Raw genomic sequence first — 22637 nt, forward strand, 5'->3', positions numbered from 1 at the left:
TCAGCATTTGTCCTTTCTATTTGTGTGAGAGTGTGTGTGAAATTCTGCAGATTGTTTAAGCTGCACACACTATTCCAAATGCTCCAAACAGTTCCAGTACTTTTAATTCCAACGCTAGTGACAGCGCATAAGAACACTGGGTTAAATGGACTTTGAAAAAATGAAATGTTGATGTCATGTAGAATAAGAGTATTGAACATGCAACATACACAAGAACATCACTGTTACTAAGTGTGGACATTCCATGTTCTGTGAAGGGTTCGGTCAAACACATCTTTTCTTTCAGCCATTTGTGGAAGGTTCGATACTTGATGGAATAGTTATCAATTGATGAGCTGATTCTGTTTAATTGATGTGTTTACGGACTCTCTCTGGACTTTCACTTGCGTGGACACACACGTACAAAGACATACACGTCTTTCTCTCCATTCCGTCCACAACAGATGTGACAACAGCAGAAAATACTGGCATGGCATACTTTATTCCTGTGTTTCTCTTTCCTCCTCGTCTTCACCAACCCGACCCGAAGCCGGGTGGCACAACACAATGCACAACCAACTACATCTTCACCAACCCGACCCGAAGCCGGGTGGCACAACACAATGCACAACGAACTACATATTCACCAACCCGACCCGAAGCCGGGTGGCACAACACAATGCACAACCAACTACATCTTCACCAACCCGATCCGAAGCCGGGTGGCACAACACAATGCACAACGAACTACATCTTCACCAACCCGACCCGACCCGAAGCCGGGTGGCACAACACAATGCACAACGAACTACATCTTCACCAACCCGACCCGAAGCCGGGTGGCACAACACAATGCACAACCAACTACATCTTCACCAACCCGACCCGAAGCCGGGTGGCACAACACAATGCACAACGAACTACATCTTCACCAACCCGACCCAAAGCCGGGTGGCACAACACAATGCACAACGAACTACATCTTCACTAACCCGACCCGAAGCTGGGTGGCACAACACAATGCACAACCAACTACATCTTCACCAACCCGACCCGAAGCCGGGTGGCACTACACAATGCACAACCAACTACATCTTCACCAACCCGACCCCAAGCCGGGTGGCACAACACAATGCACAACCAACTACATCTTCACCAACCCGACCCGAAGCTGGGTGGCACAACACAATGCACAACCAACTACATCTTCACCAACCCGACCCGAAGCCGGGTGGCACAACACAATGCACAACGAACTACATCTTCACCAACCCGACCCAAAGCCGGGTGGCACAACACAATGCACAACCAACTACATCTTCTTCGTTAGTGGATCTCACAACAAAACACGTCCTCTCTCCTGTGGCTCTCAAAGTTCTCTTTCACATAGCATGTACACACTCAATCTGAAATTAGATAGGAAAACACAACATTCCAAACAGATAACACGTTTTCTTCTTGGTTAAAGACAAGAAAGAGGGGGGGGGGGTGTAAATAAATAAACAAGAACCTCCCAGCCCATGCTGTCATGGTTCTCTGATCCCTCATCAGGATCAAAGAAAATTACACCCACTTCACATTTTCCCAAACTGGAGGGAAGTCAGGCGTCACATTGCATAATTAATACCACCTCTGCAGACAGGCTTGCCTGTCTCAGACACAAGTGGTCTACCCACTTCAAAGGGATTAATAAACTTACTTCACCCAAAGGGAGACTGCAGCTGTTCTAAGATGGAAACGGCAAGTGCATACCAGCACTTTTAGTTTACAGATAATGAATAGGCACAAAACACAAATCGATCAGCAACAAAGACTAAACTGGACAATGACACTGAATAGCTTTACTTTACTGGTGACAGTTCACCCTGTACCCGAGTTATTAAAACAAAACAAAATAGAGGTTAAAACAGTCTTCCAATGCGCGCTGCAAACATTATCTCTGTCATCAGAAAAAAGAAAAAAGTGTAGCTCTAACAAAATGGCGAATAAATTAACCCGAACGAATCAAAGCATACGGCAAACAAAGAACCACTATCAAACCACAATACAAAGACTATCCTAGTCTTCCTAACTCAAAAAAGTAACTCACCCAACGGCTTATGAACTCTGTTACACACACGTCCGTCAAAGACGAAATACTTGAGTGGACTGCCACGTTCAGGTAAAAGGAATTTAACTCAACAGCTCACCCAACGATATACAAAATCGTGAATAACATGGTGTAAAACTACGGGGAAAACAACCTAGGTATTCCCCTGAACCAGGTGAGATCCCGTGCGTCTCGCCTCGCACTCAATTTTACAGGTAAACGGGTTTTAAAGTTAAAGCTGCAGAGTATCACTAAAAAACTTTTCAGCTCTTTCTGACACGGACTGTGACATACAGTACAAACACAAGACGGGCGCAGTGGCGTGGTGGTAAGACATCGGCCTCCTGATCGGGAGGTCGTGAGTTCGAATCCCGGTTGCTGCCGCCTGGTGGGTTAAGAATGGAGATTTTTCCAATATCCCAGGTCAACTTATGTGCAGACCTGCTAGTGATTTAACCCCCCTTCGTGTGTACACGCAAGCACAAGACCAAGTGCGCACGGAAAAGATCCTGTAATCCATGATTGATTGATTGATTGATTGATATCTGTTACTTTTTGGGTCCAGCGGACCACACAGGCCAAACCAGGACCCCAGAAGTTTAACATCACACACATTTAAACCAAACCAACCTCAAAAAACAAAGTCAGGAAATGTATCACAGTAAAACTGTATCACAGTAAAACTATTATCACAGGCGTGGCACCATGGTGCCTCAGGCTTCTCTTTTAAGCAGGTGAACATGTGTTATATAACATGTGTTATATAAGTGTGACCAGCAAAACACTTTCTTCTTTTCTACCATCAAAACTGCACAAGATACGCCCTGAGCATTAAGGTGTCAGCCACTCATCCCCTGGTCACACATGACAAACTCGGAATTCACCATATTTTTGGGGGAAAAAGGTGGAGAATTTTATGGGTTAGAAAAGGTAAGTGAAAGGGCTTTGGGGAGGCAGAAATAGAGAAGAGACAAGAAAAAGATCCTGATTAGGTTCACGGCATCGAGAGTGATGCGACCTTCTCTCAGAAGTTAGTAGAGAAGGCTCCATCCACCACCCGGGGGACGCGCCTCTACGCCAATTAGGGGGCGCGAGGCCTGTAATCCATGTCAGAGTTCGGTGGGTTATAGAAACACGAAAATACCCAGCATGCCTCCCCCGAAATCGGCATATGCTGCCTGAATGGCGGGGTAAAAACGGTCATACACGTAAAATCCACTCGTGCTAAAAACACGAGTGAACGTGGGAAGAAGAAGAAGTATAAACATACTTCCATTTGAACGCTTGCCGCTTGGGAACATCCTGGCTGGTACGTGACGTCACAGTTGCAACCAATCAGGGGCACTATTCTATCGAAATGGTTTCCGAAAGTGTGACACAGTGTCAGGAAGCGCTTGTGTCCCTCTCTCTCGTCAACCGCTAGGTCTCCCGTGTGAGAATACTCCAAGTGCAACAGCCTGGTACCAAGGTTCCAAGGGATGGTCTCTCATTGACAGGCTGATCTAAAAATTAAAACAACTAATAAGAATATGATATTTCGAGATATAAAGAGTGTATTTGTCTGTCCAGATCTGTATTACAGCATGTGTGTAATTCTGATACAGAAATATGAACTCCTGCTCATAGAACGTATTTACTGACTACGTACCGGATAAAGGATTGGAAAACATGCACGCATAAAATCGAAATATCTTCTATATGATCAATAACCCCATTTATTTACTGTACCCTTTTTCTTTTAATTTGTTTGTATATATTTACCTTCGCGCTGTGAGAGCAAGTGCATCATGTTTTTGTTGTGTCAACAGTAAGGTCAGCCTAGAACTGTCTCTTTGACAGGTCCTGAACATTCCACTGGTATTTGAACTGTCTGATCGACTTTTCTACTAGGCAAGAGTCCGCTGGCATGAGATTACACAGATTCTTGATGATGTCTTTGCTTTTGCCTTCTTCCACTCCCCTATATTTCTGTCTCTTTGGAGGAAGATTCGTGGCTTGAGGATCACAGCTTGGTTTCAGCGCACTTGTAATGCATTTCCAGGCTTCCCTTCACTAATTTGACAGCTCTGATGTGGCGAAGAAGCGGCCGTGTTTGAACTTCCTTCTTCCAGTCAAGAAAATCGGTGTGTCCCATTCTCATTACGCTTGGGCAGCCGGACGCTTTAATTGCATCTGAGAGGTCCTGAAAAATCCACAGGGTTTTGAACTTTCTGATCGACTTTTCAACTTGTGCGTGAACAGAGTCCGCTGATATGAATGTATGCTCCTGCTCAAAATATCGAAGCTCGATCTCTTGGAGGCGGAGGTTGGGGGCATTGATGACTTTGGCCAATGTACTGTATAGCGTCCAGTGTTTGTGTTTGATCGCCGCAGTTGTCACACCAGATACACCAGCAATGTGTCTGCATTCTCTGCGTCAGTAGAGGTTGATGGCCGCTTCATACGCACTTACGACGTCAAATGCCTGTCCTGCAATGGCCTCGTGCCAAATGCACGCCAGCGCTCAGTGTTCTCTGCATTTAGTTGAAAATTTGCCAATTGGCGAACATATCTGATGAAAAACGACAAGACTTCTTGTGAATAAGCAACTCTTGACACCAGGAATCAACGGTAAAAGCAGAAATTGTTGCATGTCAGTTGCGATATATTGTCTTCCCATTTTTCAAAGCTTCTTTTTCATCTTCATGGTATTGGCTACGCTACCTACTGGCCCGGCATTGTCAATGTGTGTTCTCCATTATTTGCATTTTAAGCACCATTCGTCAGATTTGTAACCATGTTCGTGCCAGAAAGAGAGTGATGTTGTTGGAGAGAAAAGTTTGAGAGTGGCGGTGCCAGGCCGATGCCAGAGTAAGAGTGCCAGAGTGCTATGTAAAACGTTTGAGAAGTTGTGATGCCAGAGTGAGCGTACCAGAGTGAGAGTGCTGGTGCCAGACAGTTTCCAGAGTGAGAGAATGGTGGTGCCAGAGTGAGATAGTCGCGGTGCCAGCGAGGGTCAGAGTGCTCACTCACTTCTCTGACCGTCACACTGTTCAGTTTTGACCTTCAACGACAGCACAGTTGACTGAATGTTTGAAGCACGCTCAAAGCGACTTTTTTCTTTGTCTTTTCTTAATTTCTTAGTTTTGCCGGTTTGGTTGATTTTATTTTAAAGATAAGAACAACGACTGAGCTGAATTTAGCAGTCGGCAAAAGTTTGTCAAACTGTTTGAACCTCAAGAACTCGGCGGCACGGATTTAATTGATTTAATTGATAATATCAGTGCTAAGCTCACATACGAAGATGGAGATTTTTCCGATCTATCAGGTCAGCTGATGTGCAAGACCTGCCAGTGCCTTATCCCCTTCGTGTGTACACACAAGCACAAGACCAAGAGCGCACGGAAAAGATCCCGTAATCCATGTCAGGGTTCGGTGGGTAATAAAAACTCGAAAATACAAGATGAAGGGACAGGTCAGTTTTGGTAACACCGTGACGTTGAGGATATGGTGTGATATTTTGAATCGAAGAAGACTGCTGCGACTTCGACACGCCAGCAATATATATACCTGTCTCGTCAAAGTATCGAGATACCATGATGATGATGAGAGACGAGAGATGGTGCATTCGTGTCTATTTTGTGTTGCAATATCTGAGACTGTCGCTGTGACCTTGGGATCTTGCACATGTGTTGAACACGTGGGTGTTCGGACACAGAAGAGAGTCTACACAACTTTGTTGACTTTGAAAAATAAATCTCTCGGGATTCGAACCCATGCCGATAACGACAAACTGGTTTAAAGCCATTGCGCTAACAACTGAGCCACGTCGTTCCCGGTCCCTCAGTGCAATCAGAGTGTCTGGGACATGCTAAGTCCACTTTATTCACAATTTGGAGCCGTAGGGCATTCTGTGAGCACTTGACGAAAACTCTCCCACGAGAAATCTTGTCTTGAAATCTTTTGGATGTTCTCTAAACATCTTATTGTTGCATCGTCGGAACCTAAAAACAAGAACGATGAGTTCATGGAACGTTCAATTTGAGGCAAAACGAAATATTCACGCCGAGTACGTTTATTTAATGGTCTTTGCAGGGAATAAATATACACATGATTATGAGATACATTAAAAAAAAATTTTAAAAACTTCTCTGAGTGTGATTTAATTCCGGCGTCAAGATGACTCGAGGAGAAAGGAAGTTAAAAGGATGATATGACACCTTAATCGTTGTCATAATTTATTCTTGGTTTTGAAGGTTTATTCTTGGGTTAAATGTTTTGAGATTATTGTCCTTTTGCTTTTGGGAGTTTGTTAATTATTAGAATAATTGATTATTAATTGTATTATTTATTATTCTATTTATTCATGGGTTTATTTATTAATTTAATTATAATTTAATTTTTTGTTATATTTTTAATTTGTTTAATGTTTTTTATTCTTCAATTTCTTGCGCTTCTTTCTTTATTTATTCATCTATTTATTCAATCATGTATTTATTTATCTATTTACTCTCTCATTTATGTATTTATGTATTTATCTATTTATTTATTCTTCCATTCATGTGTTCTAATTGTGTTGTTATTACTCATTTATCTTACAACAGTATATATATACATTGACTGATTGATTGATGAGCAATTTTTTGTTAATTCTTCATTCATTTTCTTTCTTATTAATACTATCCATTCACGTACGATTTATGTATTTATTTATATATTTACTTTTTTTGGTGCATTTTTTTGCACTCGTTTAAACCAGCTAATTATTCTCACAGATAATAGTTATCCTGTATTCCGCGATTTCTATACGATCGAAACAATACAACGAGGAACTTGCCTCAATGTGAACTGTGATGTGAGGACTATGGGTGATGTGAACTGTGACTGCGGAAGGACAATGAGTGCTGTGAACTGTGACTTGGAGGACTATGGGTGATGTTTAGTAGGTGTGAGCGATGGTAGAGTAGAGGACGTGTGATTGGCGGGGGGGGGGGGGGTAAGAGTGAAATGTTGACGTCTGTTACTTTGTATGATGGGGGGGGGGGGGGGGGGGTTATGATGTAATGTAATGTATGATGATGTACTATGTGTTGATTGCGCATGTATGGGGGTTATGATGTAATGTATATGTATGATGATGTATTCTGTGTCGATTGTGAATGTATGGTGGGGTGGGGGGGTATGATGTAATTTAATGTACGATGATATATTTGGTGTTTGATAGTGTATGATTGTTTGTTAGTTGTAGATTATAGTACGATGTTTGATGTTGTAATGTTTGTGCGTGTGTTATAATGCAATATGTTATGATGTAATGTGTGATGATGTATTCGGTGTTTGATAGTGGATGTATGCTTGTTAGTTGTAGATCTAGTACGATGTTTGAGGCTGTAATGTTTGTGCGGGTGTCATATGTAGCCGTACGAGGGTTCCAGTGAGTGAGTTGTGCATGGCCGGGCGCTAGAGTGCTGCATGAATGAGTAAGTGCATGTGGAGCTGTATGGCAGGGTAAATTGTGGGTTGCGTACGTCCGAGGGGCACATGTAGCCTGTGTGTCTGAAGTAGTGGGTATGTGTGCGTAAGGGTGTGTTGATATTGAACTTCAGTTGTTGCTTTGTAAATGTCTATGTATCAGTGTATTATGTCTTGCCACACACATGCCAAATTTCCTTGTATTGATGAGGACAATAAAATTTCTTGTATCTTGTATCTTGTATCAAAGATCGCTTGATGATAAGATCAAAGAAAGAAAGTGTCTGGTCACAATCAAAGCTATGAAGAATATCAAAGCGAATTCTTTTTTATTTTTTTACTTCTCCTCCATCTTCTTTTCGTCGTTTTTGTTCTCCTCTCGTTTGGGCGGGGACGTAGCTCAGTTGGTAGCGCGCTGACTTTGTAGCCAGTTGGTCACTATCAGCGTAGGTTCGATCCCCACGTTCGGCGAGAGATTTATTTCTCGGAGTCAACTTTGTGCAGACTCTCTTCGGTGTCCGAACACCCCCGTGTGCACACATGCGCACGAAAAAGATCCCACGTTCACAGCGAAAGTCTCAGGGCTTGGAAAACACGAAGACACGCATGCATCATCTCTCGTCTCTGATTATCATGATCGTATTTCGATACTTTGACGAGACAAACCCAATGCTGGTGTGTCGAAGAAGACAGACACAGAAGGCTTGTTCGAATCAAAGTATCACACCATATCTTCAGCGTATTACCAATACCTGTCCCAATATAGACCAGTTGGTCTAAGAGGACGTTTAACCCTAATAGTCCTCTCGTTTGCTCTCGGTTTTGTTTTGTTTTGTTTTTTGATTTGATTTGATTCGACTTGATTCGATTTGAATTGCTTTGCTTTGCTTTGCTTTCCTTTGCTTTGGTAGGTTTGGTTCGTTTCGCTTTGTTTTGTTTTTTCTTTTGATCAAAACCCAGGTTTACCAATTTAAAACTTCGGCTATCGAACTAAAATAATGATTATTGTTGTGTTGATTTTTCCGGTCCGTCTTTTCTTTTGATTTCTATTATGTATTTTTCATCAATAATTTTAAAAAAAAGTATTACAAAACTTCAATTACTCAGCCAGTCAAATATTTAGAGTTTGTGGAATATCTCTCTGTCTGTCTGTCTGTCTCCCTCTATCTATCTGTCTCTGTCTCTGTCTCTGTCTCTGTCTCTGTCTCTCTCTCTCTCTCTCTCTCTCTCTCTCTCTCTCTCCTGTATGTAGATTATCACTTGAAACACAACCATCCTTATGACAGGCGGTACAGTGCCACGCTGACTTTGAAAGTCCTCCATCAAATTCTCGAGAGTGTGCGAGGGCTCACGGTCTATTATAAAGTCATGCTTACAACACCAACAAGCCACCCGGTACCCAATCAAGCCTAATTATCGCCCTGCCGCTAAACTCTCGAGTTCTCCTTTGTTCCCTGTCACGATTCGATCACCGCGACAACTCTTACACAGCCGCAGGCTATCTCTTTTCTCGCCTTGCCTTTTCACTTGCATCCAGACGCTCTAACTGCATGTAGACGTCATTTGGTCGTCTGGCAAGCAGATTTCACTGACGCAACCTCTGTCTGGCCCGTCGGACGATTTCATTGGATGAGTGGTTTATTAGGGGCCGCCCCCCGGCCAATCAAAATCCACGAGACACTGCGGAGCGGTCCTGGACGTAGCAGACGTCGTTTTTACGAGAAAGCAAAACAGGATTTTCGAAGATAAACTGACCGGTAATGAACAGAAATCAGAAATAGAGTCAGATTGTGCAGACAGAACTCTGTGATTTTACCGATCCCCAACGAAATTTAGAAGACACAAAGATTGTGTCTTCCATTTCCCCGGGACACTGAGAGACATACGCCGGACAAGCTGTCCCGTTGTCAACAACCAAACAACCAAACCACGACAACCAACAGTATGATTATGATGAACGGGGACTGTCCAGTCCCTGGCTCAAGTCCATCCTTGCCGATTTCTGCAACTTTACCGTCTGCATCGGGAGTTCTTGAAACACCAGAATTTCCTAACGGTGAGTACTTGTAACATGGTCCGATCTCGAGAGAGAAAAATTGAAATTATATCAAAAACAGGGTCTGAGACCTGTACCCAAAGCGTAGCATTCCCACCGAGTTTTGTCGAATGTCGTCTGCTTTTTAAAGTCAAAAATAAGTTATAACATTTTTTTAAATCCATTAATCTTACTTTTTAAATAGTGTTATCTTTTTATTTAATAGTTGTGAGACACAGGTGTGAAAGTAAATGACACGTGACCAACTTACCTGTGTGTACGGTCAGTTTTCACGCGTCTACCTTTACGGGCAATGTCACGGTCACCCGACATTACCTGTTCCGTTGGGAGGAAGAAGCGTGCCTCCTTCACTGTCGGATTTCTTGTTTCTCGCCAAAAATAAACGTGTTGGTGGTGTATTCCCTTGTGATAGAAGAGTCATACAATGGATAGTGCCGATGTGGAGTACTTGCATCATGTCAATTTTCAAAGTACGTATGCTTTTCTTTGCGAACCAGTCTGAATGCCCCTTCCGGCTTGGCCAGTATTAGCATGTAACTCAAGCGATATATCCGTGTAGTTATTCCGATCGACACACATGGACAAAGTGTGCATTTTCATGTTTTCAGTAGAAGACATCCATTTGAGCCCAAAACGCTTTTGTTTGGACCATCTTTAACTTTTCCTCGATCGACTTTTTGTTTTTCATATTGGCTGGGGCTTTGTAGTGGTTCGGAGTATTTTTTCCCCACTTCGCTTTGTGTTGAAAAGTCGGTCAAGGTTTTTTTTCTTGCCTTTTGTTGTGATTGAAATATCTGTGGATTTTGTATACAGGGTTTTGAAAGAGATATCACCGGAAAGAGTCTTGTGCCAGGAGATCTTATGATATAGCCTAAGTGTGGTCTTATTTAGATTGTTTTAATTTCATTTTTGTTTGCAAGTTAATCTTGGGAAAGAAAAGTGTTTTGATATTTTCGCTTCAAACTAAATTTAGTTTGCAAAGTGCATTGAAATGATTTATGTGATTGGGAAAATCCTTATGAAGTCACAAAAACCGCTCTTTGTTGCTTATTCGCTTTCAGCTCTACAGTTGATCCCCCTTATAAAATGGGGAACATATATATCAAAATACATACAAATCAATACAATCCCGCTCTGGGTTTTTTTTATTTTCAAGTTTTTGTGAAGATTCTTTTTGTTAGTTTTAGTCAAACATCGACTTTCAACAAAATGTTTGCACAGTTACTTAGGATTTCATCCCTGGCGTAATTTACATGCGAGTATGTCATATTGCCATAAACAAGTCAGTCACTAAATCATCCTGCCAAGAAAACCATTCAGATTAGATGACTTAGCCGCATCATCCGAGTAATATATAGACTATCTGTGGCCGCATCGTTGTTACTTGAGGGTACATCTTATTCCCATGAGAGCTGACTGTTTATCGACCTGCCAAGTTCTGACCTCAAACTGCACCCAGGAGAAAATTTTTATAGAAACACCTGTCAGAGCTGATTTTTAAAGTGTGAAATATAAGTGACTGTGTGGGATAGATTTAAGACGAGTGCTAAGAATTAAAAAAAAAAAAAAAAAAAAAAAAGAAGTTTGATTCATTGAACGTTTTATCGTCGACAAAACGAAGCATTCGCTATATCTGGAAGAAAAGACTGATATTAATGAAGAAATAAACTGAAAATGAATAATAAGCTCAGTTAGGAGTGGTATAATTATTTTTAAAGCTAGTTAAGTGTTATTATGAGTAAGTAAATGTTGATAAATGAGAAGCTTAAGCAAAAATCGTGTTGGCAGTCACCTAAAAAAAAAATCTTAGCAGTCACAAAAGAATAATGAAACAACGGTTTGAACAGTACAGTTATCGGTGCACGTCTACATCATCATTGTGAAATATAAGTTACTTTGTGTAATGTAATCATCAGGTGTTTTCTGAATGAGTTGATGTGAAAAAAGCTTGGAAGAAAGAAGATCTTGACAGTGAATAAAGAAAAACAATTACAAACAATTCATTTTCAGTAAGATTAATGGATTTACTAAAAAAAACATCTACATCGTTTTCCCTTCATTAATGAAGGTAAAGGAAGAAAACACTAACCACAGCCACCGCAACAACAACCACAATAACAACAATAACAACAACAACTTTTTTGGGGGGATAAAAGAAACCAAAATCCTGTCATCCCCAGATTTTTCTTGAAAAGGAATCGTCCTTTTTTTTTATTAGACATTTCTGAAGGCTCTTCTTGTTGGTATAATATGTGTTGTAAATTCTTACTCTTACTACCTACGGCATGCGTGTTTCACTTAAAATATATAAACAAAAAGGGATATCTATCGAGGTAGCCTGTTCAATTCTAATCAAGTTTGGATTTTGACATGTGAACTCCTTGTCTTCATAAAATTCAAGACCAAGCTTTAGATGACTTGAACTTTGATATATATATATATTTTATTTGTAATAGCAGAGCCTGATTAAAACTGGTAGTGTTTCTGTTCATTATAGGCATATAATTATAGGCTTATGCGCATGTTTGGTTTCAATTCTGATTCTAGTCTCAAGATTATAATATAAAGTAATTCTTATCATTGGTGCTTTTATGTTAAACATATGCGATGTTCCCCAAAACGGGAACCTATTTACCCAATACATTATTTAGTCAAGCAGTAAGAAGTTGATGTGTTTTCGATTCTTGAACATATTATGTGTTCCTTTTATTCAGAATTCACGAAAAGATGTAAAATTCTGCACCTAGCCTAGTTGGTTTAAACTGTTTAATTTAACGTTTGTGCATTATTTACAAAAAACGCATATTGAGTAAACAACAACAAGCATAATGCTTATAGTGGTGTTCACTATTTCTAGAAAATTACATATAATATAAATGGCGGCTATTGTACAGTTTAAATGAAAAGCTTGCAAACATGAAAAGAAAATTGAATGAAAATTGTACATCAAAACAAAAATCCGTTTGGGATTACATATATAATATTTATGGTGTTTGCGAGTAAGAGATAGGGAGGGAGAGAGGGAGGGAGGGAGGGGGAGAGAGGGGGAGAGTGAGAGAGAGAGAGAGAGAAAGAGAGAGAGAGAGAGAGAGAGAGAGAGAGAGAGAGAGAGAGAGAGAGAAAGAGAGAGAGAGAGACGAGTAGACGTGTCGATTTTGCTTTCACTTTACATGTTTATCTGTTCGAAAAAGTTCCTTGGATAACATGACCATGGACAACACTATCAGTTGGAATAACATTTAAATCATGGACAAAATTGAATGAAAAATTACAAACGCGCGTTTGTCAAGCAATTAAAAAAAAACACCGTTTATTCTGAGAATCGTACAATTCTCTTTTCATATGAAAGAGAATAATTACTTTCTCAGAGTCATGTCTTGTTTTGATTATATATTGGAATCATTTTGACATCTTAATTTGATGTGTTCTACCTCTCTCGCAAAAGATGCATGTTTCAGCAAAATCTGCAACCTGATCTGCACAAAAATCGTTTTTCTGTTGATTGTTTTGATTGAAAACAGCACCCCAACCCAACATATCCAGTGCAATACATGTTAAATAATGAACAAGCCTCTCTCTTTAATACATAGTTATATTTGCCCAATAGATTTTGCGTTTGTAAGTAGTATTATATCATTATTTTCAGGGGGTAAATTGTTCACTGATGCCGTCTCTCGAGCGGATAGGAAAATGTGCTGCTGTGCGGCATAACACAGGGATAAGAGAGTGAGGATAAAATAGATATATCAGCCAATAGATAAATAAGTAAACGAATGAATGATGGAATGACTGCATAAATAAATGGAGGAATAAAAAACTGAATAAGTGATAAAAAAAAAAAGAGTACAAACAGAATCATCGAAAGTTGTCCGAACTGTCTTTTTATAATTTTTTTAACCTAATACACAGGATTTGCGACATGTTGTCCCTTTCATATAGTGAGCGCGTGGAACTTCAAGCTCAAATTTTTTTTTAATACGACAAATTCCTTTGAATGTATGTTGTTCTATACAGTTTATGTAGACGTTGTTCCTTCTGCCAATGTCTTCCTGTTGTTTTCATTATACGCCCTTCATTTCTGTTATCTAATAATGGTTCTTGTTTATTATAATTCTCTACGCTTTTTTTGTTTTGCTTCTTAATTGCTTTAACTTCTTCAAATCATTCTCTGCATCTTTCCTTTGCATTTGCGTTTATTCGGTGCATTTTTTTTATTTGCTTCTAAATTGCTTAATTTCTTTTCATTTAGTTTCTATCCCCTGTCATTCGCTTTTTGATGGCTTAATTAGTTTTCCTTTGCTGATTTAATTTCAGGTGCACCTTCCTGCAATGGGTGCGGCCAGCCAATCCAAGACGAGTTCATTCTGCGCGTGCAGGGTCACATTTGGCATGCGCACTGTCTGTCTTGTGCCGCATGTCAGACGTCTCTCACACAAACTTGTTACGTTCGGGGAACCCGGGTATTCTGCATGATGGATTTTTACAGGTAGGTCGACAAGGCTGTTTGTTTGCCTTTGTGGTATTTTTTGTTGTTGTGTGTTTTTGTTTCTGTTTATTTTTGTTTGGTTTGGTTTGCTTTTGTTTTGTTTTGTTTTGGTCTGGTTTGTTTTGGTTTGTTTTATTGTTGTTATTGTTGTTGTTTGTTTATGTACTTCGGTTGTTGTTTTTCACAGTCCATGTTGTGAGAGACATTCAGTCGCCAATGACTTTAGTTTTCCCTTGCTGATTTTGGTATTGCATTGACTTGTTTTGTTTACCCCGCGTCTGAATTTCAGCAGCCGCATAACGTCTCTATCAAAATATACTCTGTCTCCACGTCTCTCACTTTGTCAAAACGTCTGAACCGAGTCTTTTGTAAAACGTGCCTTTTACTTTGCATAATAATGACAGCGGTGCTATCCTCGTGGCCTGTGCCCTTCAGTTTAATTTCTTTTCAACGAAAAACAGTCTTTTCTCGTTTGACTCACAACACTGTAATCTTTAGAACTGCACAACAATTCCTAACACATCATACCACCTACTCTTTCTCACTCAGCCACCCCCATCTGTACCCGGTACCCGTTAGACTGTCGCTTTCCGTTGTCAGATGAACTTCGGATAAGGCGTTATATAAATAAAGAGAATAAAATTTAAAAAATGATTTCTGCCCGTCGGCACACAGTCGGCCCGCCGTCTATAAAAAGATAACATGGGAGACAATCTGCTATCAGCGTTTCTGTGCAAACAAGAAAATCTGTGGTCACGGTCAAATCTGTTTATCGCCGTCAGCTGTTTCGACCCTAAACACCTGTGTGTTAGCGGTGTCATCTAGGAAAACACTAGGTCTCAAAGTACACTGAAATCATTGTTTATCCGCCGACAAACGGTTTGAGCGGAGGGATGAAGGTTATGGTTTTTAAAGGAGGATTGCGCCCGAGGGAGAAAAAAATACCCAGTGTTGAATCAGACCTTGTATTTAGCAAGAGTTTTATTGCAGTTGTTATGAGAAAACTTATCTGTCTCATTGGGTACAATTCAGAAATAGATTTTAATACTGGGAGTAAGAAAAAGCCGCTTTTTGTACAAGTTGTCTTGTTTTCATCTTCACAAAAACAACGCCAAAATTGATACAGAATAGAATACAGTAGAATGCAATGAAATAACATAAAAAGAAACACCAATGAGAATGAAAGAAAACGACCGCACTCAGCGAAATAAATAAATGAGCAAAAGAGACAAATTAGAATCAAAATAACATAGATGAAAAGACAATAAAGTAAAACAAAATTCAAATGAAATAAGATAAAATGAATAATATGTTTCTAGATTCCAACAACTTACTGTTAGACCTTATACTCTCGAAAAGTTCAAAATATTGTCATGACCAAGGTGACCCTCCTAGTGCTTCCCGGGACCCCCACTTTCAATTTTTATAGGGTCCATGGACCCCCACAGCAGAATGTTAGAGGGTCCTGAGGGTCCAAAAGCCCAGTGTACTTATAAAACATTGTGGTACCGTATTGTGTACTGTGAACGATATTCTTCCTTGGAATATTTTAGGTGGACATGACAATCCAGGACCCGCTCTTTTAAAGTCTAGTGCGTCCCGGGACCCCCTCCATACATAGAAAGTACGCGTTTTCGGCTTCTAGTGCGTTTAGGACGCAGGGACGCGCGCTATGGGGAGCCCTGGCGTAGACTATAAACTATAAGGGGAAGTAGATATCAGTAATGTGTACTTATTGAGGTGGGGGTACAAGGTCTTGGGGGAACAATAGTCTGCACCCAGCTGTTTAATCGGCTTAATTTTTCGTGTGTGTGTTGAAGATTGCATTTCTTCGTGTCAAGTAACTGCATACAAGTCGAATATAAGGAGACGTTCACGTTTTAAGTTTTCTTAATAATAATAAAAAAAACATTCTTTTATAGCGCTGTTCACCGCCAAATGGCAGTCTCGTGGCGCTTCACATTAGACATTAAAATTTAACATTTTACATATAAAATGTTTTCTCGTAAGAAATAACATACATGCATGAAAAAATTCATAGACAACGACCACTTATAGTTATATAAGATAATCTAGAAAAATTAGTACAACATGCAATTCGTTCAAAATTAATTTCTCAAACGATTCTTCAATTTTCCTTGAAAGTAGGACAGAAGAACCTAGTGTAAGCTTACTATGTAACCTGTTGTCAAATTATTAGTGTCCCGAGTAGACTATTCAATTTTCGTCGAAAAATAGCAGTATAGATAACTGAATAAAATAAAATAAAATATATTAAATTAAATCTAATTAAATCTAATTACATTAGTTAGATTATTATTAGTTGGAGGTGACCGGTGATAGAATGAACAGACTAGTGTTCATTACCTGTTCAAAATGAGAAAGTGTCAGCATTTCAAAACTTAAATCATTAGAAGTTCATTAAAATGTCCAGCCTGGGTGTATCAGCCGCCGAAAGGAAAACTCAGTCAGATTCCCGAGTCCATTATTCAAGTTTGATTGAAAATAATAGCAACAGTCTAGTAGTGTGCATAATCTGTTCAAAATGAGAGAGTGTCAGCATTTGAGAACTTAATCATTAGAAGTTCATTAAATTGTACAGCCACTATGTATTAGCAGCCGAAAGGAAAACTCGATCAGAGTCCCGTGGCAATTATTCAAGTTTTATTGAAAATAGAATGAACAGACTCGCCGGTGTACATACATAATCTGTGCAGAATTGAAAAGTGTCAACACTACAGAACATTAGAAGTTCATTAAATTGTCCAGCCTCGGCGTATCATCAGCCGAAAGGAAAACTCAGTCAGAGATAAATGTCCTCGTCGGTATTGTAAACTGTCGTCTGTCGTTCGTGTTATCTTGAATCAGTCGTCTGCAAACGTAGACTGGCATGTACTCTGAGTCTGATGCTTGTTGTGGGGGGGGGGGGGGGGGGGGGGGGTAGGGGTGGGATACATATTTGCGGTTTGACCTGCCTTCTGCTCGCCTAGACCGGCGGCGATTTGATTGGCGCTGAGTCTAGACTACAGTGTGCTATATCTAACTCAGTTCTCTAGCATATATATAACGATGACTATGGACATACATTTCAGGTTAAAGTCAATCACTCATATAACTCAGTAATCTGGACATGCTAAGTAAATTTTTGCAAATAAATGTATCTCTGCCTCTGTCTTTCTCTGTCTCACTCTCCTCTCTCTCGCCCCCACCTTTCTCCCACTCTCTCTCTCTCTCTCCCACTCTCTCCGATCAAAGTTCCGTCCGTGCCTCAGATTTGTTTACCACATTCAACCATACCTGTGGTGTGTTTTTTTTTTTACTAAACCAAATACACATATATCTATCTATCTATATATATATACGACTTGTGTCTGTGTGTCTGTTCGCGATGCACGGCCAAAGTTCTCGATGGATCTGCTTCAAATTTGGTGGGCTTCTTCAGAGAGACCCCGGACACAATCTGGTCGATGAGAATTTTCAACACGTGCTCTCAGCGCGCAGCGCTGAACCGATTTTGGTTTTTCTCTGGATCCATTTCCAGTAACTCTTCCTTATCTTCTCCAGTGTTTTCAGCGTTTACCTCCCTTCCTTCGTGTGGCGTCAATCCATATTCCCGTTTCTATTTTTAGAAGGTCACTGTCGACAACGCTCAATCCATATTCCCGTTATACTATTTTTAGAAGGTCACTACTCTTCTCCAGTGTTTTGCGCGTTTATCTCCCTTCCTTCGTGCGGTGCGCCGGCAAAGCCGGCGTACACCCGGCGCAGCCGGGTCCCCGGCGCAGCCGGGTATTCGGCTTGACTTTTTCCCGGCACAGCCGTACCCGGCGAAGCGGGTATTCATCTAGCATATATATATATATATATATATATATACGACTTGTGTCTGTGTGTGTGTCTGTGTGTTCGCGATGCACGCCCAAGGTTCTCGATGGATCTGTTTCAAATTTGGTGGCCATATTCAGATACACCCCGGACACAACCTGCTGGATGAGATATTTCAACACGTGTTCTCAGCGCGCAGCGCTGAACCGATTTTGGTTTTTCTCTGGATCCATTCCCAGTAACTCTTCCTTATCTTCTCCAGTGTTTTCAGCGTTTATCTCCCTTCCTTCGTGTGGCGTCAATCCATATTCCCGTTTCTATTTTTAGAAGGTCACTGTCGACAACGCTCAGTCCATATTCCCGTTATACTATGTTTACTCTTCTCCAGTGTTTTGCGCGTTTATCTCCCTTCCTTCGTGCGGTGCGCAGCCGGGTATTCGGCTCAACTTTTTCCCGGCGAAGCCATACCCGGCGAAGCGGATATTCTTCTTCTTCTTCTTCTGCGTTCGATGTTGGTGGCCGTGCTAGATCCTCAGACCAGTGGCTGCCAGGAAGTCCGCAGTCTTGCGCAGTTCGTCGGCAGGACCCCAGAGTTTGGCTCCAACACTGGTCTCTTCTTGCCAGAACTTCTGGCGTATTGTCTCTAGATGGGGGCAGTTCTGGAGAATGTGCTCCGGAGTTTGCTCTTCCGAGCCACATTCACAGTGTGCGTCATCCGCAAGGCCCAGTCTCTTGAGGTGTTTCTTCAGTCCACAGTGCCCTGTCCTTAGACGGAAGATGGTGGTTTGGCTTCTCCGGTCTAGTTTGTTGATGGGGTCTTCCTGTGGGTTGTAGTCTCCGTTTCTCTTTTTCCAGTTTTCTTTCTTCTTCCGTTGTAGAAGAATCTTGGCTTCTTTGTACGAGGTGGAGTTGTGTGGTTGGGGAAGTCTCGCACCTCCTTTTGCCAGCCTGTCCGCTTCTTCATTGCCGGCAATGCCGACATGAGCCGGTATCCACTGGAGCACCACCTTGTTGTGTTGAGACAGGGTGCTGAGGCAGTTGTCGAGTTGCCTGGTGGGGAGGTCAGTGGGGCCAGACAGAAGGGACTGGAGGGCGGACAGGGAGTCAGTGAGGAGGACGATGTTTTGCCGACTGCGGTCTTCCCCTGCTGCGTGCTCTGCTGCAGTGATGAGGGCGTGGAGCTCGGCCCTGTAGTTCGAGCTCAGGTCACCAGCTGGGACGGAGAGGGAGGTGGTGGTCCCGTTTGGGCGACGGATGTAGACGCCACTGCCTCCATTCCTTACGGCGTTCTCTGAGGAGCCGTCTGTGTAGACGTGAGTCCAGGTGCAATGTGGGTAGCGGTCCTGAATCATCTCCATGGCGAGGGCCTTCTGGACATGTGGTGACTGTTCGCCCTTTGCTGTCAGTCCTGGTACATCTGTTGAAACGGATATTCATCTAGTATATATATATATTACATACTCAAACGTTTCGTAGATATGTCTCCTCTTCCGTTAAAGGTAGGCGCTTTTGTTTTTGTTTTGTTTTGCTGCAGGCGTGTATACCCCAATGTCCAGTTACACATCCTATTTCAGCTCAATCGACCCATAAACACCAGTGATCTAAGTGCGGACAAACAAACAAACAGACAAACAAACAAACAGACAGAGTGAAACCTAAACACCTCCGAATAAACGGGGGTGTACACATTGGTCAGTGTATGAACTTAATCTTCTTCCAATCACTCACTGCTCTCGGTGGCAGTGTGCGATTTGTGTGAAGGCCATTATTATAATATCTTGAAGTACGTGCCACAGGGAGAATGAAGGGTGACACATTCAATAGCACTTGTGTGACATACGGCCACAAGCCGCTGATAAATGAGTTAATCATAGAACCATTATCGATAGGATATTACAAATCCGACTGATTAGGTTCGTGGATGCTAAGAATAACTTCCTGCAGGTGCAAGACATTGAATAAATCTTTGACAGAACCACACTCTTCGTACATACCGACAAGTGTTGTTTATAAAGTTAGCAAAACAATTATTGCGACCAATTTTGCACCCCAATTAAAGCATACCAGTGCTATACCATTCAACGTCGTTCACTGAACTGGTGCGAAATTTGTCACTATAACTTTTTTGCTAAGTTTAGTTTTCTGAAGGGATTTCCTCGTGTTTTTCAGCATCTCTCGTTCTCTTTCCTCCCTCCTTCTCGCTCTTGTTCGCCCTGATATGCAATGTTTAGCATCTGAGTGTTGGCATTTATGGAGTGGAAGGGGTGGGGGGGAGGGGGAGGGTGACAGAGGTGAAGTGTTGTAGCTGGAATATATATTAAAAAAAAGAACGGCTCAAAAAAGTTTTCTTTTTTTCTCTCCTTTCTTTCGTTCTTCTTTTTTCAGTGTTTTTTTTAAAATTTTTATGGATCGGTCAGTTTTTCCGGCTGATAGCTGAGTTGATATATCTCAGACATTTTGTCTCTGATGAAGCGATTTTGCAACATGAAAAGTATCAGTTTCACTTACCAAAAAAAGCAGGCTTGGTAAAACCAATGATTGTGCTAAGCGATTACTACAAACAACTTTCAACTCAAAGAAAATGTCAATGGTATGCCGAAACAAGTTTCACATCGCGTCTCGATCTTTATCATCAAAGCGGCTCATGAACTGCCGCATGTCTCCGAGCTCGCATACTACAAGTAGCTCAACAAAAATTGTGTCGTCTGCTCCTGTTCGGTTTGACGTCTGCGTTCTCGCGCCAAGTCTTGCTGACGCTGAGTAGGACGTCGCAGTGTCTCGGTGACCGTTGTGATGTGCGTTTCATTTCGTTTGTAGCTGTCATGTTCCGGCCTGGGATAGACCGGTGAGCCCTGGTTTATGATTTCATGTCTGTGACTGTATTTGGAGTCTGTGTGATGAATCGGGATAATTTGCATGGGAGTGTGTGATAAAGCATAGGTATTTGCATGGGAAAGTGATGTAGAGGTTACATGCTGAGTCTCAGTGATTATTAAAAATAATGGTCGAAGTTAGCGGATCATGAAAAATGCGAGCTTCAGCGAGCTTTTTCATGACCGCGAACTGAGACCATTATTTTTGATAATCACTGAGACGAGGTATGTAACCTCTTTATCCCTCCTTTCTTCAGTTATTCAAAGAAAAGAGGAGTTTTTGTGCGAAAGTTTGATCGAATCATATTCACCCAACCAGTCTACCTGCGCAGGCGATCGATTAATGCGCGGTTGTATAGTTCCGTGCAAATCATTCAATTTTGTTAACACTTCTTGTCAGTTTCCATGTTTTGAACTAAAATCAAGTACACAGTTATGTTGTCATTCTGCTGTGGTGGTAAAGGCAGATAGTGTGTGTTCTGTTCATGTTTTGGTATCGCTCAGGAAATGTTCTTTCTTCGAATGTGACTAGCAGACGAAGTTTTACACCCGTGTTCCAACGTTAAAAACTGTATGAAGTTTAGTTTTCTGGGGCAAAATAGTGTATGAAACCGCTGCATGTTCTTTACGTTGATTAAATGTTTGCAATTGATTGCGTGTGATCTGTTTATAAAATGAAATATTGTTGAAAACTGACCGTCGGATTGCAGTCTTGTCGGTGCAGCCGAAATCTGGAAGGGGAACTACTCGTGTCGCTAGACAAAGTATGAGAGTTACTTTTCCTTGGAATCTTGCTAGCGATAAACGATTGTGCACGGCAGATCTGAATTCAGAAAACAACCAAACTCATGGATTTTATATGGAGATTCATGTGTTCAAGTCTGTAGTTGCTGGTTTAAATACGGTATGGTTGTATTGTTTGCTCCAGAAATGTATATTTTGTACATTAGAGTGTTCTGAACTTTTGAGTCGCAAAAAGTAGATCCACAATGTGTACAGTCTCTACCCATGAGCTATCGAGGATTCAGGCCCGTTGTTGGGTAAGTGATTTTGGTTGTTGGGTAAGTTACCGAAAAATAACTAGCCCTACAAGTTTACAGAGAGAAAGAAGCAGAGGGGGGGATAAAAATTAGTTATTTGCATTCTCGTAATTATTTTTGTGATTGATGGATTATGTTGGAAGAAAAGTTAGTACTCATGGTCGCGGAGTACTTGTCATGGCAGTGTTTGATCTTTACTGTTCAACTTTTTTCTTCTCCATTTTGGTTGATTGCATTTTTTTTAAACGAAAGGTATGGAAACTTAATTTGCACGTGGAGATTCTCCCTGAGGAAAAAAAATAGAATATTGCGCTTGATGAATGTAACATCCCATCCATACTAAAATAAATCGATCGGCTTTTCATTTTCCTTTTTTAACCGAAATGTAAAAGCAAACGTGCAACGGCAAACTATATTGTAAGGAAATGTAACGCGATGTCAACTTTCCGGAACTGATTTGTCTTTTATATAATATTATGATGCTTTGTTTACAATCAATTTTTTCAAAACTCGATGAGGTTGGAGACACAGATACAAATTCAACGCTACAAAGAGCGATGAATTCTGACCTTTAAAAACAATTTTTGTAATTTTGTGTCAGTTTGAAATTCAAACAAGCAGGGATTTCTTTTCAGTCTGAATATGAATTTAAAACAGAAAGAAAGAAAGGAAAAGAAAAGAAAAAAACCACTTAAGAATCATGACACAAAGTAATTGTCCCTGTTCATACTCTAGAATCTTATTTTTACTCAAAGAAAGTCATTCTCTGACAGTCTGTATTCGTTCTGCAATATTTAGAAAGAAAGAAAAAGAAAAGAAACGAGAAAAGAAATATTTT

The 22637-nt window shown here is 40.9% G+C and overlaps 1 protein-coding gene across 2 annotated transcripts in view; it reads left to right on the forward strand.

Moving 5' to 3' along the window:
• Positions 1-9236: 9236 nt before the first annotated feature.
• Positions 9237-22637, forward strand: part of LOC138949232 (LIM/homeobox protein Lhx3-like) — a 44712-nt gene continuing 31311 nt past the window's right edge. The window contains exons 1-2 of one of the 2 annotated variants that reach the window (XM_070321004.1): positions 9237-9575; positions 13890-14061. In XM_070321004.1, coding sequence (XP_070177105.1) covers positions 9464-9575; positions 13890-14061 — 284 coding nt within the window. In that variant the 5' untranslated portion in view covers positions 9237-9463. Of the gene's footprint in view, positions 9576-9891; positions 10046-13889; positions 14062-22637 lie in introns of those variants that run through there. The other variant, XM_070321005.1, reaches the window with a different exon arrangement.

Source organism: Littorina saxatilis, linkage group LG15 (genome assembly GCF_037325665.1).
Source record: "Littorina saxatilis isolate snail1 linkage group LG15, US_GU_Lsax_2.0, whole genome shotgun sequence".
NCBI lineage: Eukaryota > Metazoa > Mollusca > Gastropoda > Littorinimorpha > Littorinidae > Littorina > Littorina saxatilis.